The sequence below is a fragment of the Protopterus annectens genome, chromosome 4.part1 (genome assembly GCF_019279795.1).
Source record: "Protopterus annectens isolate FY-2018-M chromosome 4.part1, PAN1.0, whole genome shotgun sequence".
Classification (NCBI taxonomy): Eukaryota; Metazoa; Chordata; order Ceratodontiformes; family Protopteridae; genus Protopterus; species Protopterus annectens.
This window is the reverse complement of record NC_056734.1, coordinates 137,820,027-137,843,574: the sequence shown is the minus strand read 5'-3', so window position 1 is coordinate 137,843,574 and position 23,548 is coordinate 137,820,027. Positions and strand designations below refer to the sequence as shown.

Here is a 23,548-nt window from a genome sequence, read left to right as displayed (position 1 = left end):
TTTGGCTGTAGTGAGGGGTAAATAACAAATGCCAATAAGTCTGTGTGTACTGGGTTTTGTTACAGTTATGTACTTCATTGTGTTCTGTATTACTGTCAGTTTGTAGAAATTAAGTAAATTGTTATTGAGGGAGGAGGGGGAACTGCAAATTGTTTAAGTGTTACTTACTTTGACTGTACATGATCTGGATAATGTACTGACAAGTGTAACTAAAATGCTGTGTTCTGTTTGAGTGCGTGAGAGCACATACCATAAAACACAAGTTCTTCAGTAGTAATAAACTAGCTTACTAAAGTGAAATGATTTCCATGTGCAGTAACCACAAAGTAAATACAAATTAAAAATGAAGTAAACTGTGTGGGAACTTAACTGTGTGTATAATAGAAGTGACTAAAAACATATTTGAGAAGTGGAAAGTTTTCGGTCAGTGTTCTGAGGTTTGGTTATCTATATGAATGTATTCACTTGGTTCATCTTAAGCCATATAAGGAGTGGCAGTCATTACAGACTTGTAGGATAGCAGGTGAAATGACCAACTAAAACATCTTATTTTTGGCACACAAGTGTATCATAGTGGCAAAGATCAAAAAAGGAAGCTGTCAACTTCTGTCCAAGGAAGATGTTGCGGCATCATCTAGTCTTGGCTGTGTTGCCCTAGAAGATGGCCACACTAGCGGCAATGCAGCTTTCCTGATTCCTCTCTGGGACTGTTGATGGGGTAAGGTTCTTTGAGTTTACTGCAGCTTGAAAAACCTTTGCAAAGTACTAAAGTACTTTTGAAGTGTAGATCCCCCCTGAAGAATTCATCCAGTTTGGAGCTATTGGTGGTTATCCTGCCACTGAAGGCCATGGAAGTAAAGTTGCTTCTGACGTATTTCCTTATATGGTCAGACAGCCAGTCTGCCTTGTGAAATCTCCGTAGGCATAGGGGGGTACTCATCTGGCAGTAGACCATATATAGGAGCATTACTTTTAGCAGTCCACATTCTTAGTGAAGTAAATGAGTGGACAGACTCAGACCATATCCTCCATCTCTTTCCTGCTGCTGCAGATTCAGAAGCTGATGTTTCTGTCCTTGGTCTTCTGGAAGTGTGGCATCTTTGAAATCACCTTATTCACTGTCTTTGAGAGTGTATAACGGAAAGGGGAGGCATTGCTGAATGTATTTTCCATTATTTGCATGGCAGGTTCCTGATTTCTGTTCTGCCATTCTCACGGATTACAAGCCTTGTAGCAAAGTTCAAGGATAAAAGTCATTGTTGTTATCCATCGGTGGTTGAGAAGGCATTGCTTTCACAGTGTGGTGTTTGCCAAGACTGTCCCCCCTAGGTTGAGGCAACAGCTTTTTCTGTTTTAAGGTATGGATCCTGATGCAAACACCATGGTATTGCAGATCACTTGCTAGGGACTTGGAGATATATACACATATGTATGTGTACGTATGTATGTATGTATAAATCAGGAGATAAATAGGGCATGCAGGCAAACCATTCAATAAAAACTACAAGAAAGAGTTAGTCAAGCTGGAGTCTTTTCTGTGTTAGACTTTAAACCTCCTGTAGTAGAGGGCTATGGGCTGTATGAAAATAACAAGAACAGACCATACTGGTGTGTGTGCGTTTCTAAGTACTAACTGTCGATGTGTGGTAACATTAGTACACATTACACTGATTCCAACACATCAGCATCACACTCCTTTTGTGATCAGTGGAGTAACAAAAACCTACAAGCAACTTTAACTTTCAGCCACATTTTGTTTGCATAGTGGGTACTGTTAGGGAAAGGGTTATTAGTAATGTAATGTGTAGAATTGGGATTTGGGGTAGGGTTAGGGTTAGCACACAGAAATAAGGGTGGACAAGGAGGCTTTGCACTCCTACATTGCACTAACTCGCCCTTTATAGGCTGAAACTCCAATTATCTTACGTAATACCAAGGATATGTAGAAAAATAGTGGGGTGTCTTTTACATAACTTATGCATGTCCATGCCTCACCAGTACTACAACAGTCTAGGCCTGCTCCCTATTCCTTCTAGGTTTTCCCACCCTTGGTGGACATCTTAAAGGATGCCTTCATTGCAGCCTGGGACAGTCCAAAATGCTAGCCTTAGAGCCCAGGAAGGCAGATGGGACCTTTTCCCACCCAGGGGTTGACCTGTTTGGTTGTAGACCCAAAAAACAGACTTCATTATCTGAGTGTTTAAACAAAGCAGTGTACCATCATGCTTATCTCACTCTGACAGACCTCTCGGAGGATACCAAGGTAACATTTTAGACTTTGTTTTTCCAGGTCAACTCCCCTCCTATTTGATAGTGTCAGTAAACACCTCAAAGATATGAAAGAGCAGAGTAGAAATGTCACCCTGCAGACCATTAATTCAGTAAAATGCAGAGTAGCCAACATCAGTTATGATTGCATTGTTGGCCTCAAGACAATGTCACCAGTGGAGTGATAGATGCTGTTAAACTCATTCAGGCAACCTCTAAAAAAGTCGCTTACTTAGGGTTCCTCTCTTTGGCTTTAGAACAGAGAACAATAGGGGAACTTAGAAACCGATGAGTGGTAAGCAGGGCAGAAAAAAAATAATGAATTATTTTGATAGTACCCATCAAGCTGTACCAGCTGAGTTTGCCACTTCTGACCCTGCACATTATAGATGGGCACCTTCATCTCATTTCATTCAGAGGATTAGTGACTCACCCACCTAGCAGACATCACAGAGACATCAGTGTCCTGATTCTGTTAACTTGACTTCTCAAATTCTAAATTTGACCAACATGGATAAGGTATTAGTGTTGGGGGGGGGGGGGCTCTTCTGTGAAGTCCTTAACTACTCTTCTACAAAGGTACATTTGGCACCAACCCCAGATTTCCATTTGGGCATCTAGACTGCATCACTTCAGGGTAAGTATAGTATTTCTTAAAGGTGCTTTTTACCTGAAGCCCACAGACAGACCAACTGGTCCCTCAGTGGGACCTTTACTTCATTTTACAGAAGCTTACCCACTTCACCCTGTGAACCTGAAGTGAATGCAGACCTTTGATGTTCTTTGTGTTTCACTGATGCAGCCATCACACTTGGGTTATCTGCCTGCAGGTAGCCCTCAGTCGGCCCAAATACCAGAGACTTAGTATTTCTGGTCGGTTTTTGTCACTCCAGGACTGACTACAGGTTGTCAGGGGTATAAAAACAGGCAGCCGACACCATTACATCAGTCTTTCTTGCTGAGGAGCCCAAAGCAGAAGCAGTTCGCAAATGCCGGTCGGCTGCTACCTGAATTTTCGTTTACAAATTGAATAATCCTGAAGTCTTCTAAAGCTAAGTACCCCATTGGGGATCCTTTTTTCTTGCTCTAACCAATGTCAGAAAGTTAACAATTGTCTTGCTTGTGGAAAGCAAATACTACACGCAGATTTTCATTCTTACTGCATCACCTGTGTAGGGCCAGACCATAACAAACTTCGCTGTCAGTTTTGTGCCTTGTTCAATGCCCGAACCATTCATCGTTGGGCTCTCATTGTCACTAAATACTTTTGCTCTCGATCTCCATATTCTGAAATTGCTTCAGTAAGCCATCCGACTACCGATATTCCAAAAAAAAATGTAAGGATAAAGACAGAAACAGACAGCATAGGTCCAAAGCTGCCGACGACGCTTCCGTTAAGCTAGTCACCAGTTTGCCGGTACTCAGGGAGGTTCTTTCGCAGCCCCTGATGCCCCCTTCTATGGATTCTCAGGCCTCTACCAAAACCCATTTGGTATGCCGTGAGACTGTTCTTTGACTATGAAACCTGCGGATGTCTCTACCTTGGATGGGTCCGGAGCTTCTGTGCAGGCACCGGCTTCTGAGGCAGTTCTTCGCACTACCGATGTTTGACTGAAACCGACAGCTTCTTTATCTAAAACTACTGAGTTTCTTAGGCCAAGAATATGCGTTACGCCTAGAAAATCGATGACCAAAGCACATACACCTCCTCCCATGCAACAACGACAAATGCTTAGAATGGCAGAAAACCTTATTATGCTGATTAGGGGAAATCAGCCTTCCTCTGCTAAGAGGAAAAGAGACCAGTCCCCTGTAGCTTCAACAGACCAGGAGTCCAATGACTCTGAGGTATCTGATTATAAAGACATGCCCTTATCTGCTTATAAGGATTCAGATGCAGAGGATTCCATTCCCACTGCCTCTCCTCCAGAGGATCTTTCTTTTGGTGAAACCTTACATATTTTAAGAGAGCATTTCCACTGATAATACCAAGACTATCCTCAGTCCAAAAAGAGACTTAAGAGAATTCCTAGATTTGCCACAGCACAGGCCTTTAGCAATACTTCCTGTCCTGGAAGTTGATGATGATTTTATGGAATCCATTCTCATTTCTGATACTTTACCTGCTTCCCTTAGGAAACCAGACAGGTACTACAGAGTACCTGACACTCACAAATTTATTTTCAAGAATCTTACTGCTGACCCGGAGATCATTTCCCAGGGGCTTAAAGGTATCAAGGGATCTATAGCCAAGAGTCCCACCCCCTTGGAAAGTGATTCCAGAGCTTTGGACAGATGGGGTAAGAAGGGTATATATCTCTGCTACTCTTGCTGTTAGGGCATTGAATTGTCAGTTTCACATGCTGAAGCACCAGCAACATGTTATGGAACTTATTAAACAAAAAGTAACCACCTTTACAGACTGTGCAGAAAATAAGGAATTGCAGGAGCTTATGCACTCTGCAAGCCAAGTCAGCAAGCATACTTTTCATTGTGGCTTTGATGCCCTAGAAGCATCTTGCCGGGCAGCAGTCACTGGTTCTGTATTGAGAAGACATGCTTGGCTCAAGGAGCAGACCTTGCCAGACCATGTCAAATCAAAGTTACTAGATGCTCCTTTGAACAAAGGACAGTTTCTTCGACACCAAAGCAGAAGAGATTCTTAAAAAGATGGAAGAAAAAGCTAAGTCTATGCAGACTGTTAAAGAATTCTTAGAAGTGCAACCCCCTAGATTCAGTAGGCATTGCCCTTCCAAACACTGGTGCTTTCCAGCCCCCACCTGGCCATCTCAAACCAGACCCAGGGGAAACAGACCACCCAGACTACAGTCTCAGGGTATGCAGAGATCTAAGCAATGGATTGCCCCCTACCCCCAAAGCAGGGAGTGGTAAGCCACCTCCTTACAGAAAAAAAACTCACAATGACTTCTCTAATCCACTCCCCACCTCTGCCCAATTGCTTGTGCCCCTAGGAGTTAAACTTGCCCTTCATGCAAAAAACTGGATGTCCATCACACAAGACCGATAGGTCCTCAACATTGTATTCCAGGGGTACAAATTTTACTTCCACTTACTGCCAACCACAAGAGGGTTTCCAGACCTTCCTCCAAATCAGTGGGCAGAGGCTCAAAACCAAGTTCTATCCCTGATCTCCATCAGAGCTATTCAACCACTTCCAGTGGAACAGATAGGTCAAGGATTCTATTCCATACTCTTCCTGGTACCCAGAAAAGAGGGCTCTTTGTGTCCAATCCTGGATCTTTCAGTTCTCAACACCTTTCTGGTGGTACCAAAATTCGAAGTGCTTACCCTGCAACAGCTTCTACCTATGCTAGCCAAGGATGCCTGGTTAGTCACCCTAGACTTATAAGAAGCCTATCTGCACATCCCTATAAGTGAGTCATGCAGGAAATATCTACTTTTCAGGGCCAGATGTATGCATTATCAGTTGTCTGCACTTCCTTTTGGATTATCCACTGTGCCCATAGTATTCACAAAATGCCTGGCTCCAGCCATTGCATACTGCAGGCAGAGAAATATCCAGATTTACCCGTACTTAGATGACTGCCTGATTCAGGCAGACAGTCAGGAATTGCTGTTGCAGCATCTGACATTTGTGAAAAACCTTCTCACTTCCCCGGGGTACGCCATCAACGAAAAGAAATCATAACTGGTACCCAGTCAAAAGATTGTATTCCTGGGAGCAAGCTTGGACACAACATCCCAGATGACATCCCTCACTTCAGAAAAACAAGTCTATCTGACAGCCTACTTCAAACAAATGGCCACAAGAACCCAGCTATCTGCAAGAAAAATACTGCAGGCCCTAGAGTTCATGGCCTCATGTATACTGCTAATTCCATATGCAAGAATGCATATGAGGAAACGTCTTTGGTGCCAACATTCTCAGGACCTAGAAACAGTCATTTCTATCATACCCTGTCTAAGGACAGAGTTCCTTTGGTGGGCAGAAGCATGCAACCACACCAAGGGACTGCCCTTTACTCAACCCCACACCATCCAGGCCCTAACCACAGATGTATCCGACTATGCCTGAGGAGCACACATGGACGGCAAATGCATTCAGGGCCACTGGAGCCCCAAGTCAAATTCATCTGCACATCAACCAAAAAGAGATGCTAGCTGTGCAGAATGCCCTGACAGCTTTCATATCCCTTCTCTTTCCTCTAATAAAAACAGACAACACAACAGTTATGTGGTACATCAACAAGCAGGGGAGAACCCATTCCTACCCACTCTGCAGTCTAGCCATAGCTCTGTGGAACATGGCATTGGACATGCAAGTCCATCTGCAAGCTCAATTCCTGCCAGGCAAACAAAATTCACTGGCAGACGACTTAAGCAGAAATCTCCTAGACCCACATGAGTGGCAGTTAGAGCCCAGCACCTTCAATCTTCTGATTCAGAAATGGGGGACCCCAGAGGTGGACCTTTTTGCCTCCCCCTACAACCACCAGCTCAGCAGATTCTGCACCAGGAACCCTCACAGCAGGGCCTGGAAAGTGGATGCCCTATCCTTTCAGTGGGTAAATCTCTCAATTTATGTATTCCCACCTCTGCCCCTTCTGTCAAGAGTATTACTCAAAGTAAGACCGGACAGTCCAAGGACAATTCTGATTGCCCCAGACTGGCCACGCCAGCACTGGTACCCACTGGTACTGTGCAGTCTGACATCGGTGCCACCATGGCATCTACACCAGAACCCTACCCTGATCTCTGAGCAGGAGTAGATTTTACATCTGCAACTGCAAACCCTAAATCTTGCAGTCTGGCTTATCCCTTGAATCCTGTCCCAGCAGTTCTAAGCAAACAGGTGCTGGACGTCATTCTTGAAGCCAGAAGACCCAGTCCAAGGGAATCCTATGCGGATAAGTGGAAAAGATACTGCTCCTGGAGCCTATCTAAAGGAGAGGACACAACTCTGCCCCTCCCTGCCTTTAATTCTGGATTACTTAGCAGGTCTACTCCACAAAGGCCTGTCCTTCTCTTCCATTAAGATACATGCCTCAGCCATTTTGGCTCATTACATCACTGAGCGACCTCTCTTCTCGCACCTTCTTATCAAACAGTTCCTCGGAGGGGCAAACAACTTAAGGCCACCAAGGAGAGCATCCACCCCTGCTTGGGACCTTAACTTTGTACTGGAAAAGCTCACACGTCCACCCTTTGAGCCTGCAGCATCAGCAGACTTAAAATTCCTCTCTTGGAAAACAGCATTCCTTCTAGCCATCACTTCAGCTAGAAGAGTGTCTGAACTACAAGCACTTATGGTTGTGGAACCCTTCATTATATTCCATTCTGACAGGGTCTCTCTCAGGACAAACCCTTCTTTTATGCCTAAAGTAGTATCCATTGTGGCCCTCAATCAATCCATACATTAGCCAACCTTTTTCCCTAATCCTCAGAATAAAGGGGAAAGGATCTTGCACTCCTTGGATGTGCACAGACAGCTCAGGATTTTACCTGGATAGAACTAAGGCCTTCAGAAAATCAGACCAGTTATTAGTCAGCTTTGCAACAGGGGCAGAGGGCAAAGCCATTTCTAAGCAAACAATATCTAAAAGGATAGCACATTTCATCCATTTCTGCTACAAGCACCATGGGAAACCAACCCCACAGGGGGTCAGAACACATTCCACTAGGGCAACATCTACCTCTACAGCATTTCTCAGAGGAGTCCCTATCAGGGACATCCTGGAAGCTACTACCTGAAGTTCAGTACCCACTTTCACCAAGCACTACCATTTGCCTATGTTCTCCAAATCTAGGGCAGGCTTTGCAACAGCAATCCTGCAGGGCATTCTAGCCAGCCCTAACACTTCTTGACTGCCTCCACTCTTCTTCAGCTTTGGGAATCCACCCAAGTGTGATGACTGCAACAGTGAAACACGAAGAACATAGTGCAGTTGTGTATACTTACCATAAATGTAGATGTTCGAGTGTATTCACTGTTGCAGCAACTTACATTTGGTATGACAGTTCTGAAGCATGTTTTGAGCAGTTCTGCAGTTGATACATATTTTTTTAATTTATTTTTACTTTTTTTTTTCTTTTTTTTATTAAGTATTGCAAAAGCCAGTTAGACAGACAGTGGTGGTCTTTTTGCCCCAGTCATGTGCCAACCTGGTGACTGGCCTCTATGAAATAAAATATATTTACATACATGAGTTTTACAAAAATTAGGAAGTGTTATTCTAACTTTACAGATGACTTGTTTTATATGTAAAGGGAGCACAAAGCTTGCTGAATAGTTTATTCATATGGTATCACCCAAAATAGATTGGGTTCAATTTCACATACAGTATTCATGCAACCTCAATTATTTTTTTTGGATTTAAGTATTTTCTCTATGGGTCTAAAGCACATATTGTCTGTAGTTTGAGGGAAGCCTTTTTAAAGGAAGCTTCTGGTGTCAGAGATATTTGTAGAAGAGGTTATTTATTTTTATTTATTTTATTTTACATGTGTTTACCGGTAAAAGTCCAACTGGACAAAGTGTCCTTTTTCAGCTGAGGCCTTGGGAGAACATTTCCACATAAAATCTGACCGACATTAATACAACATTGTGTTAAACAGTAATTCATTTTTTTATGATACAGATAAGGTAGACAACATATGACAAATACAAGGTAAGACAATTATCTAGAATGTAACATTTCAGTTTAACATTATTCAGTGATTATAAGTTACAAAAAGAAAACTATAGCAGATGTATATGGTAGTTATAATAGGAGTAGTTCTGTATTAGGTGTTTTGAAAAAAAAAAATTAAAGAAGATCCTGGCCCTGTTAAGATAGAAGCTCTTTTGGTTAGGGTGTATTAGAGCAAGAGCATATCCAGGTAAGTGTGTTTTAAAAATGTCTTTGAGCTTTGTTGTGTTTGTGATTGTTTTTATATTTAGAGGAAGTGAATTCCAAAGTTTGGCTGTGCAGTTAGCGTAGAGAGCTTCTCCAGTAGAATTGTTACCTTTTATAATATTAAGTAATCATTTGTTATAGTATTTTTTTATCTGCTTACTATAAAACATGTAAGCAAACCAATCCAGGAAGTTTTACGAAATGATGCAGAATATAGACAATTTGCTAACTGTGATAGTAGTAGTAATCATGTCTGTGAAACGCAAGTTCATTTTACTTTTTTGTCCAAATACAATGTTCACACTGAGTATCTGCTTAAGATAGTTAAAGGATGTTTGAAATGTGTTTACTAGACAAATTCTTGAATTCACATCTTACTCATAGTTCTGTTTTTTTTTTTTTTCCATAAGAGGAAAACATTTGTAACCAGTTGTTTTACAGCTAGGTTTGTTTTCTTGTCATATGCCCAAAGTGAGACATTAGGGAAACAAGACATTTTGCAGAACAAACTATTTGCGCAACAAGTGGTAAGGAGTGAATTTTACAATGATGCTAAATAAATGTACTGTTGCTGATTTTAAGTTATTTTTATTGTTTTGAATCACATTAAGGTGATTCTGAGGAAACTAAAAAAAATGCCCTATAATCGCAGGACAAGCTATTTGAGGAAACTTAGAAATATATTTTGTCCTGAATTCATGGTACATTTGTCATTTCATTTGTTTTTTAACTGGCTACAAGTGCTCATATAGGGACTGTCCTTCAGGGACAGGTGTTAACCCTATTCCCAGACACTTTAATTCCTCTGTATGGGTGAGGTTGAGCATTAGGCCATAGGAAGGCACTTGTGGCAGCTGTTACATGTGCAAAATTGTTTGCCCTAATCTTAACAATATTAGTGTAGCATATACAGCCATCAGAACTTATCTTTGCAATATTATAGTAGTAGTGAATGCTCTGACATGCTCATATGGGCTATTTGTCATCAGAGAAGCATAGTACTATGTCTGCAGCATTTGTCGTCATGTAATGGGAAGTCTTTTGACATGACATGTTTCTACTTTTTATTCTGAAAATCTAAATGTTTTAAAGGCTGTTGTTTTGGAACATGTTTTCTTTTCACAGAAACGTGACATGTCAAGTAAAGATAACCCTTTGAGTAAAGAAAACACTTAAGTATGATACACTTACAGCATCATATTAGTCATTCGTGGTTAGTATTTTGTATATATTGATTCCAAAAATGCCAGTTATTTTTCTGCACTTTATGTTCCCTTTGCTTTAAATTATTTTGCAATGCTCAGTACAAATGGTTTGGCCTTTACTTTCTATTTTCTCCTTTTTTGCTGTCAATAGCATTAATCTTCATCTCTTACTGTGGCTTGGCACTACTAGCCCTAAACATAACTCCAAAACCATCTCTTTAGTTACTACAGTTTGTTCCTCTAACATTTCTTTAGAATCATGCTAAAGTGTCTTTGAAATGACTCAAGTCTGAATACTCCCAAAATACATATTCTAGTTTCCTCTTTATTTCCCTTCACTTTTACAGCACCTACTTCCCAATTGGGATAAGGGACTTTGAAGTCCTTTGGTGTATAAAATACCTGTGCAGTCATTCTCATGTCAGATATCCCAAACTGTCTGAACTTTGTCATATACTTGGGTGCCCTACAATATCTTTAGTGATAGGAAAAGCAAAGGCAGACGTTATTAGGACCAAAGGGAAAATCCAGAGGAATCTCTCTTTTAGTAGACATGCAATTTGTTTGCTTGTGATTCTGGAAAAGTTGAAGGGTAGAATGTATTCCCAGTATACCAAGGACTATGGCCAATAAATAAAAGCCGTTTTGATGGATTTCTGCTGGAGGTGTAGCTTATTTCATGCAGAACTGTTTGTTGAAGTAAAGAAGGGAGATTTGATTTGAGGTATTTGGCTTTATGCGTGCACGTGGCTTGTTTAGTAGTGTCCCGGAACTTAGTGTGTTCAGTGGAGGCGTGACTTGTTTCATCTAGACTGTGTGTTTTGACGCTGTTTTGGTGCCAGTCTTTCTTTGGCTTTAAGTATATGTTTAGACTATGATAAAATAAGTTTTCTGTGGACCTGTCTTCATTCACGATCAGAGTATACCTCTCAACCTCAACTGAATAAAATAGCTCAAGACTACTATGGTTTTGCCTTTTGGGAAAAAAAAATCAAAATATGTTCTTCAGCTAAATAGAAAACCTGCCCACTTCTAGAATGAAATAGTTTGCCTTCTACTTCATGCATAATTTCTTACAGCTGCATAACCTGTTACATTTTGCTTATACCTGAAGCCTCAGATTATGACCCAGACAACAAAAGTCAAGTAGACTGTTGTCAGAGAGTACATCCAGAATTAGAAAAGTGCACTTTGTATTGAAAATGTTTAAACGGACATTTTGATTTGTGTTACTGCTGCATGTTCATTCACTGCTTGTGGATGGCAAGTGTAAAATTAAATATCCACTAAGTAAGAGCCTAAAAAGACACGCCTTTGAGCTGAGTTTTCATAAACCGGCTAAGTGAACTTCATTAATTGTGTTTTTAAATAGACAGGATTATTAAGGATGCGTATTTTATTAATTACAGACTGTTGGGTTAATGTTAGTGTGCTGTGTTAATTTTTTTATGCATTATATAATGTTTTGCTGACATTTGGAATGTAGCTTCTTTGTATGCCAAAAGTCTGCAAAAATGTATAACAATTTTGTAGTATAATTCTTTGATTTTTCTTGTGTAAACCTTGTTGTTTTTTTTTTTCTAGATACTTGAAAAAGCTGCTGAAATTGCAAGAAGCAGTGACTCTGTATCCATGTCTGTAAGTATCAAGCACAGCAAATAACTTCATGCTAATTCATATACCAAAGAAGTTCAATGTAAGCAAAATGCCTGTCTTCCTCTGAAGCAGAAGTCCAAAAGTATGATGAAATTTTGATTTTTGCACAGATAAGGATCACAGCTTGGGGCACAGTAGGGTTCCGTTATGCGGCCATTTTTATTTTACATCCATGTTTGAGATATTTGGAATAACTCTGTAACTCTCTTTATAGTCCTGTTATGGAGGTATCCAAGAATACCAGTGATATGCAGACCTTCTTAAAAAGACAATTCAGATTGAAAACTGGATGTACCTTTACCATCCAGTACTTAATGATAAAAAAATGAAAAAGTGAGGAAAGAAGCCCAGTACCCTAACATCGGAAATTCTGTCAAGGAAGCTGTGGAAGGTCAAGCAGTAATGCCTGACAGGTTGTGTGTTGTTGTGGAAATAATACCATTACAGGGTGTGGAGACCCTCTCCCTGCAGTGTCAGGCCAAAGAACATCTGTGGGCATGTATTATATCTTCACAATAATGTACACCAGTATAAGACATTATTGCTTGTTTCATTTTCTGATATCACATTATTCAGTTTAAGGTCATGGAAGAGCTGGAGTACTTGCAGGAATTCACTGTGAGCATGACATAAAAACAAATCCAGGATAAAATGTCAGTGCATCACAGGGCACACAAACCTACTACCACATGACACACATACGTATTGGGAAACTCTGAGGATTTCCGTTTCACCTATGGCATTTGCTTGGGATATGAAAGGAAAGCAGTGCAGCCAGTGAAAACCCAAAAAGTCACAGTGAAGACATAAAAAATCCACACTGAAGGCAAACTGATCAGGGACTGAAATGGAGAACCAAGTTCGTTTGAGGCAGCAGGGCTAACTACTATGCCACAGTGCCGCTGTCAGTTAGTCTGTGTTTGTCAAAGTCTTTAAACCTAAGCACTGTACATTTGGGAATAAATCAGAATACGAAAATAGAGATAATTTACAGGAGAAAAATATACAACTATATGCAAAGTTCATGTCAGAATTGATAAGAGTGTAATGCAGTTCAAGTATGAGATTATAGCTAAAAAATTTAGACATTGCCCATTTAACCAATCAAATGAAAATTAGTTAAACTAAAAAGTGGCCATATGGAGCTGAAAAATCCACTTGTCCACTGGGCATCACTTCTTCATTGTCCCCTATCACAGTTCTTTGACCTGGCATCGCTCATTGCCATCCCTGCCACCTCCTCCAGCATGTAAGCCTTCTAGTCAAACCTGGTCTGGCTGGGCCCCCCTCAGAGCAAAAACCTCTGTGTCACCAAACTGGTTTATTTTATTAGAGATATCTGGCATAAAATACACTGCTGTTTGATTAGACTATTAGTCACAGTCTAATAATTATCTATGAAATTTGTGCTGAACTGTCTTTCTTTAGAAGTCATATTAAAACAGTATTAATATATTTGCCTTTACTGTCTTGTCCAGAATTGTCAGTAAGTTACTAGTAAGTCAAGTATCTCTTGCTTTAATTTTATAAGCAGAATGCCTGCTAATCTGCTGAGCAAGAACAAGGTGTCCACAGTCACAATTACACACTGTGATCAGACCCTTCTGTCACCCACTGTAGAGACCTTAGTTGTCTGGTGGGTTACTGTTGTATCCATAAGGTCTCCTAATCTGTTATCCAGCTAGACTAAATAATAACTTAATTATCTTGTGGGCTACTTTTATATCTAGAGGTCCTTTGATCTGCTGTACAGAGACACCCAGGGATGCCACAACCACAGCTCCACACTAATGAAAGGCTCCTGTGAAGCACCACAGAGACATTGGTTGCATGATAGGTTACTGCTATACCCAGAAATCCACTGATCTGTTCATGAATACCTTGATTATTTGATGGGTTAGTGCTGTATCCAGAGGTCTTTTGACCTGCTATGTAACAATACCCAAGCAGTCACAAACACACTTTCACATGATGCACACACCCTACAAATTAGCAGCCAGGGAGACTGATAGAGTGGCAGGGAGAATGGACACACCCATCCTGGGGGGGGGGGGGCATGGGCACACACAGCATTTGGAGCTTCCTGGTTGAGGCTGGGATGCCTTCCTCAATGTGCCACAGCTGAGGGGCAAAGGAACATGCTGAGGTCATTTTCTTGTGGAGGTGAGGAGTAGAATGGTGCAGTCTGTCCAATGCATGACCCCACGGAAGTTGTCAGGTCATATATCTAGCTGGAGGAGAACACTTTGGAATAGGCTTAATGTGAAAACTTGGGTGGGGTGGATGTTAGACAGTGTGCCCCCTGGAAATACCCTTAGGATCATCGCTGGCCTTAGCAAAGAGTTATTAATCTGGCCATAGGTTGAAGTGGTTTTTAGACCCTAAGAAGGACGTGCATCACTGAGATGGCTGTAAGGATGAAAGTAGGGGAGAAAAAGGAAAAACTCTGAATCATGTAAGTGGGTGAAGTCTATAGTACTAGCTAGTAAAACAACTTTCTTGAATACTACTACTATCCATATTCCAGTATTCCACATGACTTGAGCATTGATAAGCTGCTGCATCCCGAATGTATGTCAACATTACACGTTCCTTACTTAACTGACAATGAAGTTGCTCCTCACTTCTCTAGTACTTTAATGAATGTGTTAAAAACTCAGTATGTGACAACAGAATGAATTTGTTTGCCTAATTATTCCCAGCTACTGCCTTTTACACACTGTACTAGCTACCTGAGTTGGTATTCAAATTTTTTGAATAAACTCAAGTCTTTTGCCTCTGACTATACTGAGAATTTCTGGAGATCTCAGCTAATTTTTCCTTAAAAATAAATAACTGTGTCAGAGAAGGTCAGGTTCTCGCCATAAGGAAACAAACACTACTTTTACCAGTTCATAAAGGTGATCATTCACCAGCTGCTGCTGCAGTATTTCATAAATCTATGTGGGAAGTCTGCAGTTTCCTCTGGGCTTTATTAGGGCTGTACAATTCTTTAATAGCTCCCTTAAATGTAGAGTATTAAAAATGATCTACTCTTAGAAGAACTCTCTTTAGAAAGAATTACTAGAAAAGGATGTCCCTTCTCACCCCTTTTTTCTGTTGGTGGTCAAGCCCTTTAACTGGATTATTTGTAAATCCCAGGATTGAAATGGCTGAATTCTGAGGGTTATAAAAACTTAGTCATAAAGTTTACATTTAATTGTCTTCTATTATTTCAAAATCCCTGAGACGAGCTCCCACTATTTTTGGACCTAATAGAAACCTTTGGTAACCATACAGGGCTTAGGTGGAGTCTTAGTAAGTTAGGAGTCATTCCTTTTAATTCATATGCTTATGATACTGGATCATCTCCTATTCCTTGGTTTCCATCATCCCCAAGTATATGGGTATTTTCTTACATCTTGGATACACTAAAATGCTCAAACTTAATTTGAAACCAGATCTGGGAGAAAGCTTATATTTTTTCATAGCTAGAAATGTTTGTCTTCAATTAAATGGGCAGGTAACTACAGTTCGTGATTCCATTATTTTTCATTGTTTTTCAACATATTCCAGTTCCCAAAAGTAATATATGGTTAAACAAAATAGTAAATCTGATACCTAGTTATATTAGAGATACTAAAAGGTGCAGAGTCTCTTATTTTTGGGCCTATATTATAACATCAAAGTCTCAAAACTTCGAATGTTATAACATCGAACCCAAAACCTCGAAGACTGACAATATCGAAGCCGCGGAACATCGAATTCTTTCCCAGGGAAAGAATTTGGTGGGCCATTTCTGCAGCTTCGCTATTTCCTCCACTGTGGTGTGATCTCAGAGTTTGTGTATTTAAGTAGGGTGTGTGTGGAGGGCACAGCCCCCCACGTTGGGGGGTATGGGGGCAAAGCCCCCTGCATGAGAAACAGCTTGTGTGTTTCGTGTTTTTGTACTGGAACAGCGATTTTTTTTCCCAGGGAAAAAAATCGGTGTTTTCAGTTTTCAGGGTTTTATGCTTTCGTGGTTTTGGGTTTGATGTTGTAACAGTGCAAGTTTTGAGACTTCGATGTTATAATATAGACCCTTATTTTTTACTTATGCCAATCAGTTTGATTTTGGTCTTGAGCTTCTCGAGTTTAAAAGATACGTCCAGGCTGTTTTTCCTTTATATAATTTGTTTACAATACAACAGAATAATCCCCCATTTTGAGCACAAATTGAAGATAAACTCCTAAAGTGTCATTCTCTTTGGGCACTTAGTTGGTACCCTACTAAATTACTGAATTCTTTGACAGAGTGGGACTCATTTTTGCATGCACACAGTGCTTTAAGGCACCTGTATAATAATTTTCACTCAAAGGATGTTTGAGGTACAGCAGTTCCTCTCTCAGGCTTTCCTCATTGGGGTATAGGCTCTGCAAAAGTACCATTACCGGATTGGGAGAGTAGGGCATTATTATGGTTGCACGAACTTGTGGAAGTGGAATATAATCAAAATAAAGTAAGATCATTTGATACCTTAAAAAAAGTGGAATATGCCTAATGTTGATATTTGACATTACACAAGTCTGAGCCATGTAATTTTAACTTCTGAATATGGGCAATATATCCAAAGCACTTTTTTCCCTTTTTGGATTAATGCAGAATTGAAGCTGGGGTCCAAGGTAATCAACATTTATTTAAAGCATCATTGATTTATAAAATTATCCTCTTCCCTGACAGAAACAAATTATGCATTGATTTTCAGAATTTTTGTAATAAACTTAATCCCAGTGTGTCAAAGGAAAGTATACTCTATATTAAAAAGTTAAACGTGTGCTTTATTTTCATGAAAAATTTATATACTAGGTTTTCAGAAGTTGTTAAACACTTGAGTTCAGCCTGCACCTTGAATTCATACATTCCTATAGTTGCGATGCATGTGAAAATTCAGATCCCTCTCAAAATCATAAAGTTCAGGTGTGTGCCTTGGCAAATAAGCTATTGGGCAGCTTCTGGTCAGTGCTTTATGGGAGAATTAATTTACATATTCCATGGATGATAAAATCTTTCTTCTTTCCCAGCTCAGTGTTAATACTTCAAAGACAAATACAGTTTGTCCTTTTGGTTATTGTGGCTGTTGTAGTTTGTACTTGTGTAGCTTCTAAGTGGAAAACCCCAAAGCTGTTTTCCTTGAAGGACCTCTGTACGGGGAATAAAAAAAAAAAATAGCATTCAGACTGGTCAATGAGGAAATCAAAATGAATAGTAGAACTTTTTACGTTTGTCAGTAAGTTGTAACTAGGAATGCTTGTTAAATTGTATATAAGATTAGATGCAAGACAATTGTCTACCTCTATGTATTTATAAGCATTGCTTATTCTAGAGACTTTCTTTTAGTGTGGTTATGGTTAACTGTTCAAGTTTTTCTCTTTATATATGACTAATATCAAGTATGTTATTGTGTGGCATTTCCATATGTATATATGTATGTATATTCGAATTGTTGTTTGCTCAATAAATTCCTATAAAAAAGTATCCCATAAATCTGAATATTGTTAGATTTACAGCATGGCATCAGACCCAGTCATGGTACTGCAAAAAGCAGCCTTACTTGGCTGGGGGGATTTATTTGTTTTCCTCCATAACTGCCAGGCATCAAGCTTCCGCTATCAGTTTTGAATGCATTCTATCCCTGTAATGCTATCCCCAGCACAGAGATGACAGCTAGCCAGAACGGACCATCATCGCAGCCATGAAGGCATTTTTATGACGCATTGGCCATGCCCCTGATGGCTGGTGTGAGCATCTGCATCACCTCAGGGCATCCAGTGCATGCCTTCACCCACACAGTAAGAGAGCAACTATTACCAGCTAAGGATGGCCAAGCTCACATCCTCAGTCCTGGTCATTTCTGTACTGTGCAAGTCTGTGATTGTATGGTAGTAAATGGCCAACCAGAACGGGTAAGCCAGTGTCAGTAGCTCACTTCCATTCTCTCCTACCTGGCTTTTTCTGGTGTCAAAGCTGCTGTTTGAACACTGAATGCTTGGATGATACCCCAGAACTAGACTATTATTTACAGTTTTTATAAGTGACATGCTCATTTATTGTGAAAACTCATTCATTATACTGATTCCACTGCCAATTATTTCAGATACTGCTGCTGAATATATCAACAGCGAAATACAGCATGGCTGCCATACCTTGCAGGCATGGCCTGCTGCCCAAGAACTTCATCTTAACAGCTAAATAAAATGCATGTTATTGACATCCAAGCTCTACCTAAATGATTGTGGAGCTATTTCTCCTTCGGACAACAGTGCAGTCATCGCAGTGCTAACTCGACCAAAACTAGTAGAGAGATCAGTGCAGCTTCAGCCACTTTGCTGACAACCAGCTAAAATTTGATCTTCACATGAGAGCAGTATTGTTGTTAGTACCAAACAAAAAAACTTGACAGAGCTTGCAAGGCTCTGCCTTTCTTACAGCTAGTGCTAGGTGTTTACGATCAGATTGGCACCTGTTGCCATCCCTGTTCCCCTCTGCCTATCTTGGTTAATGTTCCTTCTTTTCTCTGCCCAGCTTCTTATGGGGTTGTTATTCTAAGGCGTGAACTCAAGCAAGCATACAACAAAACTGCCCAGTTCACCCTTGGTTATCTCATAGAATCCAGCATTGTTCACGTCTGCATGAACTGCTTTAATTTTGCAGCAATAATAGATGAGTGTCTTGTCTGTATGTTATATAAATGCATTAGTAAATTGTAATGAAGTCATATTGAAAACGAGAAATTACACTTATCCCAGCTTTCATGTCATGAAAAGGGAATTAGTTCTAAAAATAGGTATCAGTGTTGTTCATCATCTGTTAGTAATGAAACTACATTTTGCCCATAAACTTTTCAGTACTTCTGAGTGTCTCTTCTTGTGTGGTAGTATCAGATATAAGCAAACTCCACATAGGTCTAGGCTATTAGTTAGGGGGTGGTCTATGTGCCTAAAGCCACAGACAAATCTGGTGACAAGCAGTGCATTCCAGATAGGCATTCAAAATAGTCCCAATAAGTCACCTCCAAAGTAACTAGAACTGCAGCTTTGGCATAACTTAATTTGTACTTATTAAGGTGGTTATTCTGCTGTCCTTAATTCCGTCTTTTCTCTGTCTTCCTAATACTGTAACTTAAATATTTTCTGCTGTGCTTTGCCACTGGTCTTCGTCATCTAAAAGGTTCATTCAGTTTGTGCAGTTCACTTTAGGTTTGTGTGCTTTTTTCATTAACTGATTTAACTGCACATATTTGCGTATTATTTATTGTTCCAAGCTGTTGAAAATTCTTATTTAGTAATAGTTCTGAGAGTCAATGTTGCAGTACTGAATCTTGGATCTTCCTGCTGTGCAGAAGCCTGAGGCTGTCCAGAATACTAGACTCTCTTCAGCATCTCCTGTTGGTGGACATCCATGAAAACCAACATCTGGAAGTTGATATAAAATTGGGATCAGCTGGTGCCATCTTCAGTTCTTTCTTGTCGTGTAGTCCAATTCTCAACACTGCTTTACTTTACATCGTTAGTCTGTCTGTCTGTCAGCATGAATTAACAGAGCTCCAGTTACCTCAGATAAGTACCCTGTTGGACATAAATTTTCTTGTTAATATTAAAAAAAATAAATGTTTTCCATGTGGGAAGCACATTCCCGACAAAGATATCTGTTCTCATTGCTAGGCCCTTGGCATGATTTTTCTAGCTGTCAGTATTTGTGTGAGGTTCGGTTAGAAAAAACAGTAAACATAGGGCTGAGCCACTCATTTGCATGTGGAATCTAACAGGAATCTAGTAAGGCATGTCCATTGCATGCATCAATGTCCATTGATTCCCAGGCTGTCTTCCCAAGAGCATTAAAGGATAACCATCTGAAGAAAAGGGACGTTGTGGATTCTGATGACATTTTGTCCAGACCCTTGCCTAAACATGATTATGCAGACACAGGTGAGTTCCCTTTGCATCCCCTTGTTTGACACCTTCTAGACCAGAGACATCTGGCAGTACCTCTCTGGAGGCACCGATGACTCGGGCCCACTCCTCACAGTCTGACACCAGACACAGTGTCTGTTGGGTCTGAAGCCATTCAGCAGGCCATTGCTTCCAATGTCTGAGTTCTGGTTACTAAAGGTGAGGGCAGTATCCCTTTGGTTATTGTTGGGGAGGATTTCCCTGAGAGCCAGATTGAGGTTGTGCTACCCACCTGCAACCTGAGGCCCCTAGGCCATAGGTATCCAAACTTGAGGCCCTCTGATTTGTCCCAGCATTCACGGTCTCAGCTCATGGCCAGGTCATCCTAGGTCACTTCATAAGACTTGGTCAGGCTGACCAAGGAATGAATGGATTTTATGAAGACCAGGTAGCCCCCCCCCTGCAAAACGCTCCAGTGCCACGGATGTCCCTGGGAAAAGGAAAAGGACACCCCTCCCCCCAGGAAGATTCAGATTCCTTGGAATCTGAGGATAAAAATTAACTGGCCCATGTGAAACACCTTCCTCCTCAAACTTTTAAAGATTTAGATTTGATAACATGTTATCCTCAGTTTTGTCTCCTGGGGATTTATCATTTGGTGACACCCTTCACAGGATGAAGAAAAAATTTATTTGAGATTCTCTGGAATTTTCTAATTGTCAGACTTATGAAACAGAGCTTTTGAACCTTCCTACCCCTAGACCTTTTGTAATTTCTCCAGTTCCTGTCATCTTGGATGATGGGTTTGAGAACATCTCAGCACCATGACTCCCTTCCCATTGTTCCTAGGAAGTCTGGCCACTTCAATGGGGTGCTGAAATCCCATAAGAAACTTAACAAAAACCCAGTGGTGAGCCCTACAGTGCTGTCAGTGGAATCCACTAAGGAAGCCCATAGGTGTGCTACCAAGAATTTCTCACCAAATGACAGGAAAGTCAGTGCTGGACTGATTTAGTAAGAATACTTCAGCCACTTTGGCCAAAAGGGATATCAAATCCCAGATGTTCATCATGTTAACTGCTGCAGAAGCATTAGCTTATATGAGTTGTATCTTGCCAAGGATTTAACAGACGGACAGCTTCCAAAGTTTTAGGGTACCCCCCATGCACCCAAAATGTCAGGCAACTCGAGCTGAGCTGACTAAAAGACACGTTTGGATGTCAAGCCCTTTAATTCTTGCTGATGAAGAATAGGCTTCTCTGAGGCTTTAATGGATTGATGTTTTTTTCTTTTCCTTTGCTGGGCAGATAAGTTTTCTTTATGGAAAAACTTCCATTTAATAATTTTGCTTATTTATACTTTTTTAGAAAGTTATTTTAAAGCTAGGAGTTTGTGTTTGAATGCTCTGTTATGAGACTGTACTGTACTTTTAAAAAGAAACCATCTTTTTTCCTGACAGTTTAAAAATTGTTTAAAGTAACTGAAAAACATTTTTTTTCTGTGGAGAAATTCTATTTATTTTAATTTGTGAGGCTGGCATAGTGTTTTAAAGTGCTTTTTACTGTGTTTGTTGGGAAAAAAGTGACTTTTAAAGACTTTATTTTTACCGGCATTTGCAGCTCGTTTTCCCTGGAGAAAGAGGCACCATTTTTGGCTTGACCATGTAGCAAACTGTCAGTCCCACATTCTGCCCTTCTTCCAGCCATAAAAAGAAAAAGCTAAGCAAATAACAATTGCCATTACAGCAGGCTAACAGTTTGCCTCAGCAGCAAGTGAGTGACTGCTGTGGCTATTTGTTGTACCTCAAACCACTCGTCCTTTACTTGGTATCCCTGTTACAGCACTAAACAGTCAGTGTGGAGTGGGGGTTAGCCACATCCTGTACAACTATTGGGGTCCCCTAAGTGGGCAAACGAGATCCACTCTTGCCTGTCCTGGGAGAAGAATGTTTTTCAGAATGTTAAATGTTTGTCATAAGAGGAATTTGTCAGAATGTTGTGCCCATCCCTGCTCCCACTAATAACTCCGTTGGCCCCATTTTTCTTGTCAAAAAGAAATGGAAAACTAAGCATGTATCTACTCCTCAAATTTCTTTAGACAGGAGTAGTTGACTGGGTCTGACTCTGGGTTAAATTCAGGCTTTTGATCCTTCTTGTAAGATGGTTTCTGGTAAAAAAAAAAAAAAAAACAAAACAATACTTCCTTTCCTGAAGAGATTCAAGATTCTGAATCTGGACAGGAGGATGAAGGGGACAGATTCAGGGTTTTTCTCCTCAAATTTCTGCTTCAGACTCACAGGAGAGTACAGTTTCTGATTCTCCCTGTAGGGTTTCCTCTTTCTCTGAGGCTATTTTCAGTGGGAGAAGACAGATGTTTCTCATTCCGTCAGAAAATACTATGAACTGTTACAGGTTGAACTTTCAGAACCTTCATCCATTCCTCCAGTTTTGTTTGCCTTTGGAGGATGTGTGTTACTGCCTGCAATTTCTTGACAGGCAGCTGCTCCTAAGATAGCATGTATGAAGTTCCTCAGTCTTTTAGGTTCTAATACACACTCCCTATACCTGATCTAGTAGCTATAAGTTTATTTAACTATGCTTTTAGTAGCAGAAAGACTAATTACAATCCAACAATTTCTGATAAGGATGAGAAGATTATTAATGCATATGGTGAAAAAAAATCTATGCTTCTGCAACTTTGATTTATCAAAGTTTTGTATTGTTAGGCTCATATGTTTAGGCTTGTCCTAATTGTGAAAGTCCAAGAAATGTTTTGTCTGCAGTTTCTTATTGTGAGCAGAAATCTGCTTTAAATAATTTAATAACTTCTGTTGTTCAAGGCACAGCTTGTTGTATACAGTGTGTGTGTGTGTGTGTGTGTGTGTGTGTGTGTGTGTGTGTGTGTGTGTGTGTGTGTGTGTGTGTGTGTGTACTGCTAAAGTCAGTGGCCACTGGTACTATTTTGAGGAGGTTTGCATGGCTGCATTTTCAGACCCTCCCAGATGATAAACTGAGATTTTAAATTCTTCTCTGGATCGAGATTTATTTTTTGGCCTTAAAATGTGTGATGAACGAGATAAGCTGATACAGGGAAAGATTTTTCAGACCTCCTTTTCCAAATTTTAAAACTGATTCTCTAACTCCTCATCCAGTTTTTGTAAGAAGCAATACAAACCATCTCAACAAAATGCAAGTAAGCAGACATTTAAAAAGAAACGGCAAGAGGGGGAGCACGAAGAATTCTGCAAACTCCTAAAATGAAGGATAGTCCAGTAAGTCAGAATGACTATTTAAAAGACATGGTTATCACCTTTTGTCTTCCTTAAAGTATGTGTCCACTTTTCTCTTTGGCAACGGATAGTTTCAGGTAAATGGGTTTTGAAGATCATTCATCAAGGGTACAGCTGGCAGTGGGAGGAAATTCATCCTTTCCAGGGGGGTAATTCCTCATCCTCCAGACCATACTGTTTATTTCCTACTGTCCTTCATTCCACACTATCCTAAGGAATGACAGAACCAGCTTCTGCTTCCCAAGTGGGAAAGTTTTTTTTCTTTCTAAGGATGTTTTTTAGTGACAAAGAAAACAAATGTTTAGAGACTAGTTCTGGATCTTTCTTTCCTAAATCTGTACTTG

The 23,548-nt window shown here is 40.3% G+C and overlaps 1 protein-coding gene across 4 annotated transcripts in view; it reads left to right on the top strand.

Moving 5' to 3' along the window:
- Positions 1 to 23,548, top strand: part of PIK3CB (phosphatidylinositol-4,5-bisphosphate 3-kinase catalytic subunit beta) — a gene marked incomplete at its 3' end in the record, with an annotated part of 1,563,003 nt that overhangs the window by 856,708 nt on the left and 682,747 nt on the right. For all 4 annotated transcript variants that reach the window (XM_044070037.1, XM_044070038.1, XM_044070035.1 and 1 more), the window contains 1 exon segment: positions 11,936 to 11,989. In XM_044070037.1, the coding sequence (XP_043925972.1) occupies positions 11,936 to 11,989 (54 nt within the window).